Source organism: Corythoichthys intestinalis, chromosome 19 (genome assembly GCF_030265065.1).
Source record: "Corythoichthys intestinalis isolate RoL2023-P3 chromosome 19, ASM3026506v1, whole genome shotgun sequence".
In the NCBI taxonomy this organism is placed as follows: Eukaryota; Metazoa; Chordata; class Actinopteri; order Syngnathiformes; family Syngnathidae; genus Corythoichthys; species Corythoichthys intestinalis.
Window position 1 is genome coordinate 2,003,961 of NC_080413.1, and position 9,298 is coordinate 2,013,258.

Here is a 9,298-nt window from a genome sequence, read left to right on the forward strand (position 1 = left end):
GGACCAAAAAACAAAACCACCAATCCGCTAGCACCGGGCTACTTCATTTCGGGTTCAGTAGCAGCACTTAGTCATCGACGCGGGCCTTAGCTCCAACGGGATGTACCGCCAATGCTAGGTGCGCCAGCGGGCTAGCCGATGAGGACTAGCGCTCACCTGAGGTGCTTCCCGCCTCCTCGAAGTCCACGTTGCCCAGGTGCATGACGCCGGCGACCACGCGGAACAAGTCCAGCTTCTCCGTGTCGTCCAGGCCGATCTTCTTCATGGCCACCAGCATGCGCTGGAAGTCGGCGTGGTCGTCTAGCAGCGGGTCCTTCAGCGGGCCCGCCTTCACGTGCTGCCAGAGCGCAACGCAAACGGGTCAGTGGAGCAATTTGGACTCATGATTCGCAAAGACCGGCGCAACAACGACAAATAGACGAGACGCTACCTCTGAGCTCTTGCGGTTTTCCAAGATCTGCTTGTCCGTCTCCTTAGACGCAAAGAAGCGAGTGCATCCTCTGTTCAGGTACTGAAACACAAACACGCCCGCACGCTTAGGACGCGGCCCGGTACACGTCACGTCACGTCAGCGCCTACCCGGAACGTGTCCGGAGAGCCGAGGTGGAACTTGAGTCGGATGTCGTCGGGTGCGCCGGCGCAGAGACGGTAGAAAATGTGGTAGTTCCTCTCCTCGCGGCTCTGACGGCAGATGCGAGACTTCTCCAGGAGGTAGTGCGACACGAAGCCCCCCACCACCGCGTTCTGAAGACGTACGCGCCAGCTAAGTCAGCCCTCTACTATCTACGAATGTTCAGCGTAAATGGTAACATGAATACCTTTTCATTGAAGTGTATTTCCACAAACTTGCCAAAGCGACTGCTGTTGTTGTTGCGGACGGTCTTGGCGTTTCCGAAGGCCTCCAATAAGGGGTTAGCTGCTCATGAGAAACGTAAACGGCGCGATAAATTGACGTGGACCTGAAACGAGAGACGAACGACGGCACCGGCGTACCTTCCACGATCCTCTCGTCGATGTCCTGACCCGTCCCGTACGACGAAGTCAGGTACCTGGCGCCGGAACGAGAATGCTCAACGCCTATGCTGGTTTTCGCCGGCTGCCCGCTGACTCACCTGAGCACAAACTTGGTGTTCTCCGTCTTTCCGGCGCCGGATTCGCCAGAGACGATGATGGACTGACTCATCTTCAGAACCTTCATGTCCCTGTAAGCCTTGTCGGCTGCGCGGGCACAACGACGTCAGCGACCGGCGAGACTTTGGCGAAAGCGCATCACTCACCGATAGCGTAGACGTGCGGCGGGAGCGTCCCCAGCGAGCGGCCGCGGTATTGCTCGATGGTCTGAGGCGAGTAAAGTTTAGGGATGTCGTAGTACGGGTTGACGGCGATGAGGATGTTGGCCACGAATGTCTGAAAGAGTTTCAAACCAGCGGCGTCAGGAAATCCCTCCTCGTGGCAGGCGACGAGGAGTGCGAGCGATAACTCACGTAGATTTTGTCTTTGCTGTATCTGACGCGTACGTTGTTGAGCAGCGTGGCTTCGTTGAGGTACATCAGCGAACCTGGACAAAGGGACGCACCGTTAGCGACCGCGTTTGTCAGCGAGCGGACGGAGACTCACAGTTGTCCTCCACGTGTTTGTCCACGTCGTCCTCGGCGGGAAACACTTGACTGACGGCGGCCACGAACGTCTGCAAAGGGAAAGTGTCAACGGTAGTGCTGCAACGATTAATTTGATTTTTAAAAAATATTCAAATTTGCTTTGTCATGGTTTGTTTTGACAGTGTTTGCGTTTAGTTTTATTGATTTTCGGTCGATACACTGCCCTCAAGTGGCAATAGTGACTATGACAACTCATTTCACATGGCTGAATCCAGCTGGTCCCTGTTAAGACCAACAAAAGCTAAGTTTTTGTTTGAGCTAATCATTTTTTTAATGTATTCGTAATTTACTTTATAGGTATATTTAGACGTTTTTTTGTGGGAATATGTGTTTGAACCATTTAAGAGCATCCTAAAAAAAAATTTAGCATTTAAGCTAGTGGACTTTTGCTATGTAAGTTAGCCAAAGTGGGGTTGTAACGGTTTGCTTTGAAAGTGTTTGCATTTAGTTTTATTGATTTGGGTGGATACACTGCCCTCAAGTGACAACAGTAAATATGACATAACTCATTTCACATGGCTGAATCCAGCTGCTCCATGTTAAGGCCAAGATAAGCTAATGTTTTTTTATGCATTTGTAATTTAATTTATAGGTATATTTAGCCTTTTTGTGGGAATGTCTTTGAACCATTTGTTAAGAGCACTGTTAGAAAAAAAAAAAGTTTTTAAGTTAGCGAACTTTTGCCATGTAAGTTAGCCAAAGTGGTGTTGTAATAGTTTGTTTTGAAAGTGTTTGCATTTAGTTTTATTGATGATTTGGATGGATACACTGCCCTCTAGTTGCAACAGCTGAATCCAGCTACTCCCACTTAAGACCAACATAAGCTAAGTTTTTGTTTGAGCTAATGTTTTTTAATGCATTCGTAATTTACTTTATAGGTATATTTAGCCGTTTTTTTGTGTGGGAATATGTGTTTGAACCATTAAGGAGCATTCTAAAAAAAAAAAAAAAAAAAAAAAAAAAAAAGGTAATAATTTTTAGTATTTAAGCTCGCGGACTTTTGCTATGTAAGTTAGCCAAAGTGGGGTTGTAACGGTTTGCTTTGAAAGTGTTTGCATTTGGTTTTATTGATTTGGGTGGATACACAACCCTCTAGTGGCAACAGTGAATATGACATAACTCTTTTCTCATGGCTGAATCCAGCTGCTCCCTGTTAAGCAAAGTTTTTGTTTGAGCTAATGTTTTTTTAATGCATTCGTAATTTAATTTTGTAGGTATATTTAATCTTTTTTGTTGGAATATGTGTTTGAACCATTTGCCAAGACCATTGTAAAAAAAAAAAAAAAAAAGTTTGCATTTTATAGTATTTAAGCTAGCAGACTTATGCTATGTAAGTTAGCCAAAGTGGTGTTGTAACAGTTTGTTTTGAAAGCATTTGCATAGTTTTATTGATCTGGGTGGATACACAGCCCTCTAGTGGCAACAACCACTGACATAACTCATTTCATAAGGCTGAATCCGGCTGCTCCTTGTTAAGACCAACATGAGCTAACTTTTTTTTTTGAGCTAATGTTTTTTTTTAATGCATTCATAATTGATAGGTATATTTAACCTTTTTTTGGGAATGTGTGTTTGAACCATTTAAGAGCATTGTTAATAAAAAAAAAAAAAAGTTAGCATTTTATAGCCTTTAAGCTAGCGGACTTTTGGTATGTAAGTTTACCAAAGTGGTGTTGTAACGTTTTGTTTCGAAAGTCTTTGCATTTAGTTTTATTGATCTGGGTGGATACACTGCCCACTCGTGGCAATAGTGAATATGACATAACTCATTTCACATGGCAAAATTCAGTTGCTCCCTGTAAAGACCAATATAAGCTAATGTTTTTTTTGTGCATTTGTAATTTATAGGTACAGTATATTTAGCCTTTTTGAGAGAATATGTGTTTGAACCATTTGTTAAGAGCATTATTAATAATAAAAAAAAAAAGTTAGCATTTTATAGCATTTAAGCTAGCGGACTTTTGGTATGCAAGTTTGCCACTTTTGTTGTACCTGGATCCTCAATTAATTTTTAAATTTTTTTATGTTCCTTATTCGATTACTCGATTATTCAAACTAACTAGTTCATCGATTAATAAATCGACTATTAAAATATTCGATAGCTGCAGTCCTAGTCAACGGGCGACGGTCGGGATCGAAATTGGGAACGGAGCCCGACTCTGACCTTGGCGTCCCGCTGGAGAGGCCGGACGGTGAGGCTGTCGGCGCCGATGTCCACGATGGTGCCCAGCTGGAAGCCGTCGGCCGGGTGCGGCGCCCACACGGGTTTGCCGTCCTCCATGTCGAGTCTGCCGGAAAACCGCCACAACATCAGCATCCTTTCGCTGTGAATATAAACGACTCGGTTGCTAGTAAAACATACAAGATGTTACCACGGAATGCCAGAAAACTCATTGGCTGTCATTGATGGTGCTAGATGTCTAATTCATTTTGGGTGGGAGGAGCAAAGTAACGTCCGTTCATTGGCCCCTCCCCTTCAAAAACACCTGAATGTCAATGAATGAATTGAACATCTATCTTTTTTTTGTTTACAAGAATGTTGTGATATATTTCCGTAGACGCCCTGACTGCAAAAGACACGTGACGTCAGCCATTTTGTCGTTTCTGCGACCTTTGACCCGAACTCATGTTTCTTATCTTTACGGGCCGCGTGACCGCACATCGGCTCGTTTCCTCTTCCGTCTCCAAAGTGTGATGCCCGCCGTCGGCGTGCCGTAAAGCGCGTTGAACATTGACAGACCCCGGAGCGCGTCTGTCGTAAACGTCAATTATCTGCCGAGCTAGAGGGCGTCGCACCTTGGTCCTTCTGACGCGGTCGGTCGTGTGACATCTCAGTTCGTCGGTTCATCAACTTAGGAAGTCAAATTTATTACTTTGACTTTGACAAAAATGGTCCTGGTCTTTGTTCCAATGGATCCAGCACAGACAGTTCAACCAATGAGGTTTCTGCTAAAGCTAGCAGCACCTGACTGCAATTAACTGATTACACTTGTAATTGGTGAAAATGTATTCATCTCGTTTAGTTGGGATGAAATCCAGCACCCACTGGGGCACTTTGAGGAACAGTTTAACCCCCCTGGCCTAGAATTTTTGATGTCATGCGCGTGTATTCTTAGTCCTTCGTACCTTACCTGTGCCATATTTAGTCAGGATGTCCCCATCGGGATTGTGGCTGCTATAGTCCGCCAATCCATTTGGATGTGCACCCCCCCAACCTTAATTTCTGAGGTATCGAATCGGCACTTGGTGTCCTGAAAATCCAGTGACTCGGACTCGCATGCACATACTAGGGATGGGAACCTCTCGATACCTCACAATACGATACGCGGTACAAGGCTCATGATAACGATGATCTCACGCTATGACGGTTGTCGATACATTGGTGAGGAAATCATTCTATAAAATAACTTATAAAGAGAAAAACAAGCTATCTTCATCCTTCTGTTGTAAGTTTAGTAAAAGTCTAGTAGACGTCCAATCCGTTTGAACTGGGAGGGTGGCAGCAAATGAGCCCCTCCCACTTCTATGGCCGTCAGTAGCAGCCAATACCAGGCAACGAGGTCACTTTGGGCCATTTCAGGTCATCATCTGTTGATTTTCAGCCACTCCCTGCTGATTTTTGAGCATTTTACAGGTCATTTCCTGTTGCTTTTGGGGCATTTTACAGGTCACTTCCTGTCAACAAAATCAACAACAAAATAAAAACAAGTGACTGAAAATCAACAGAAAGGGACCTGAAAATGCCCCCGAACATAGACTTCGTATTGGTATTGACGGGTCAGATCAGTAATGCACTGCGCCTCACATTCAAGTAGGGGGCCGCCCACATCAAGAGCTATTCACAAACACACGCACGCATCGATCTAATGCCGGATTTCTGTTGAAAAAGTACAAAAGCTGTACTGCATACAAACAGGAAGGATTGTCTCAGGATTGAGAGAATTTCAAGGTATTTATTATATCTTTTGTACCATGCATGCATTTTGAAACGTGAAAAAAAACAATGGGAGAAATTAGCTGCTACAGCATTGGGATCATAGTTCGCAATATTTACGTAAAATAAATGCTAACTGCAGGTTTTTTTTTTTTTTTTTTTGTGCTGCTTTTAACCAAGAATCGAGAAAGCTTTATGTCCACATATATATATATAGAATTCCTGGATTTAAGCATTTATTCACAAAAACTTTCACCGGAAAAGCTCTGTTTTCATCAAGCGGCCGCGAGCTACATTCACTAACCGGCTAGCATTGTATTTCGACATATTTACGTAAAATATATGCTAACTGCCCGGCTTTTTTACTTTTAACCAAGAACCAAGACTGTTTTATGTCCATATCTATAAAGAATTCTTGGATTTAAGCATTTATTCACAAGAATTTTCACCGGAAATGCTCTGTTTACATCAGGCGGCCGCTAGCTACATTCACTAACAGACTGGCATTGTACTTCAACATATTTACGTAAAATAAATGCTAACTCCCCCGTTTTTGTTGGTGTTGTTGCTTTTAACCAAGAATCGAGACTGTTTTACATCCATATCTATAAAGAATTCATGGATTTAAGCATTTATTCACATGAATTTTCACCAGAAAAGCTCTGTTTACATCAGGTGGCCGCTAGCTACATTTACTAACAAACTAGCATTGTACTTTGGCGTATTTACGTAAAATAAATGCTAACTACACCGTTTTTTTGCTTTTAACCAAGAATCGAGACTGTTTTACATCCATATCGATAAAGAAATTGTGGATTTAAACATTTATTCACAATAATTTTCACCGGAAAAGCTCTGTTAACATCAGGCGGCCGCTAGCTACATTCACTAACAGACTAGCATTGTGCTTCAACATATTTACCTAAAATAAATGCTAACTGCACTGTTTTTTTTGCTTTTAACCAATAATCAAGATTGTTTTCCGTCCATATCTATAAAGAATTCTGAGATTTAAGCATTTATTCATAAGAATTTTCACCGAAAAAAAAAGCTCTTTGCCTGAGTGTCTACTCGGTCAGCTTTGACGGCATCGCCAGCAATGCAGACCCCCTATTTATCAGCCTCGCGCCCCATGTCCTGTCACTATATTATGAAGTCTATGCTCCTATTTAAAGGAAGGAACTAAAAATCAACCAGAACTGACCCTGAAAGTGCCACCAAATTGAAGGAAGGAACCGGAACTCAATAAGAAGTGACCTGAAAATGCCCCAAAATTAAATGAAGTGACCGAAAATTAACAGGAAGTGACCTGATAAGACTCAAAATGAAAAGAAATGCCCAAAAATCAACAGAAAGTGACCTGAAAGTGCCCCCAAATTATAGAAAGGAACCGAAACTCAAAAGGAAGTGACCCGAAAACGCCCCAAAATTAAAGTACGTGACCTGTTCTGTAACTCAAATTCATAAGGAAGTGACCAGTCACCTGTAAATGCCCAGAAAATTGGAAAGTTACTGCGAATGCTCTGGTTTCCAAAGAACGTTCTTTCGAACATAGCATGAGCATATCTATAACCTTTTAGGATGCTAAGTATCACAATTTCGATCTTTTCTCGCACCCCTAGCACATACTGTGGGGGACATCCCTCATTTGAATGATTTTCGTAGGCTGCAGATCACGCGAGATGCCAACGCACAGCTGAGAAGAAAAAGGCTAATGACTTCTTAACTGGCAAACGTTGGGGAGAAAGTTTGCACTTGACCGAGTTTGCCATGAAATCACAAGTTTACAAACCGTGTCCCGATGACGGCTAATTTAACCTAACCCCTGAAAGAAAACTCGTTCTACCTTTCCAACGAAAAGAGGCCGGCTGGAGACAAAGTGGGCGTTTGAGCCGAGAGGTTCGGCGTCCGCGAGTTGACGCTCTTTCAATGGAACGCCGTCACCGATATTCACACGGCACTCGTAGACGTCTGAACGTTTGTCCCGATCGACAGGTAGCTTTTGAACACGAATGTCAATCATGGGCGTGCTTTTCAATGCGCTCTTGGTATGTAGCGACTCGAACAATGTCGGCTTTGTTACGAGCGAGACAATTGAACGTGAGCCATAATGGCAGCAGTGTTAGAACGAGACCCAGAAGACGAAGGAATCGGTCCGGGACACCTCGTACGCATCCCTTCGCCTCGCCACCGTTGTCTTCGTCGTCGACCGCGGTCGGTCGTTATGCTAGCAACGTCGCTCGCCGCTTCGTTTACCTTCGGGTGGCCGGCGGGCCGCGTCGAGTCGAACCCGAAACGTCCTGGTGCCGAACCGGGAGCGGAGCGAAGCGCCGGAGGTCCTCTCCTTCCTTTGCTTTCCTTGTCTTTGCTCGGCCAAAGTGCGCAGCGCGGCCGCCCGCCCTCGTCGCCTCCGAGTCCCGCAGCGAGCCTGGGAAAGTGACGCGTGACGTCACGGGCCGGGAACAGCCTGCGTTGCGCTTCTCTACCTCTGGGAGGCGTTGTCCGTCCAACCGACTTCCGAGTTGTTAGCATGTCATTACATTGGAAAGCCATGTTCCATGTTCTAGAAGGACTTGAGCAGATTTAATATTTGTCATCCCTTCCAGGACTTTATTTTTAAATATTACAATGTTTTATTATTATTTTTAGAAACTATATTCAAGATGATGTGTACATTATAATTGTATTAGTCACCCTAGCTAAATGTTACTGTATCTCCACAAATGTAAATAACAAATAATGAAAGAAACTCGTTCAAAATAACAATGGTGATAGAGCAGTACTTGAAGTACCTGTAAAATAAATTGATGATCAAGCAACAATTGTTCATTTTAGGGGGGTACATATTTTGGCAGAGGCAGTAAACAGTCTGAAATATTTTTTATCCCCCCCTATCTTTTTCTATGATAAAAGAAACGTTCAAAATAACAATGGGGATATAGAATTAGAAGGAATACCTGTAAAATAAATTATTTGATGATCAAACTTCAATTGTTCATTTGGGGGGGTACAATTTTTGGCAGAGGTGGTAAACAGTCTGAAATCATTAGAAAAAGAGATGAGGGATACTATGATAAAAGAAACTTGTTCAAATAACAATGACAATAGTAACAGAAGTGCCTGTGAAATAAATTGAGGATCAAGCTTCAATTGTTCATTTTAGAGGGGGGGGGGGGGGGGGTGTTCAAATTTTGGCAGAGGTGGTAACAGTCTGAAATCATTAGAAAAAGATGGTTGGGATACTATGATAAAAGAAACTTGTTCAAATAACAATGACAGTAGTAACAGAAGTACCTATGAAATAATTTGATGATCAAGCTTCAATTGTTCATTTTAGGGAGAGGGGGGTACAAATTTTGGCAGACGTGGCAAACGGTCTGAAATAATTTGTGTTCTCCCATGTGTTTGTCTAGAAAAAAAATTTGCTCATAATAACAATGGTGATGGAGTAGTGACTGAAGTACTTGTAAAATATATTGATGGTCGGGCTTCATCTGTCCATTTAAGGAAGTTGGATACAAATTCTGGCAGCACAATGTCCAGTTTGAAATAACAGAGCACACCACCCCACATGTTCACATTAATTATGAGTTATGTCAACTTAATTGAAGCCAGAAAAGAACCACAGTAAAATATTTTGGACAAAATTTATTAAACTTCATACAGGATTTGAATTACAGTAATAACAGTTATAGGTCCTCCTACG

General features: G+C 43.2%; 1 protein-coding gene across 7 annotated transcripts in view; it reads right to left on the reverse strand.

Annotated features, from left to right (window-relative positions):
• The window catches only part of LOC130907718 (unconventional myosin-VI-like), a 32,252-nt gene extending 24,204 nt beyond the window's left edge, over positions 1-8,048 (reverse strand). For 4 of the 7 annotated variants that reach the window (XM_057823121.1, XM_057823120.1, XM_057823119.1 and 1 more), the window contains exons 1-11: positions 7,849-8,047; positions 3,823-3,946; positions 1,618-1,687; positions 1,485-1,558; positions 1,278-1,407; positions 1,113-1,218; positions 994-1,049; positions 819-916; positions 580-744; positions 431-511; positions 157-337 (exon numbers count right to left, since the gene is read on the reverse strand). In XM_057823121.1, the coding sequence (XP_057679104.1) occupies positions 157-337; positions 431-511; positions 580-744; positions 819-916; positions 994-1,049; positions 1,113-1,218; positions 1,278-1,407; positions 1,485-1,558; positions 1,618-1,687; positions 3,823-3,939 (1,078 nt within the window). In that variant the 5' untranslated portion in view covers positions 3,940-3,946; positions 7,849-8,047. Of the gene's footprint in view, positions 1-156; positions 338-430; positions 512-579; positions 745-818; positions 917-993; positions 1,050-1,112; positions 1,219-1,277; positions 1,408-1,484; positions 1,559-1,617; positions 1,688-3,822; positions 3,947-4,454; positions 4,527-7,438; positions 7,587-7,848 lie in introns of those variants that run through there. The other 3 variants (XM_057823115.1, XM_057823116.1, XM_057823117.1) reach the window with 3 other exon arrangements.
• Positions 8,049-9,298: the final 1,250 nt, after the last annotated feature.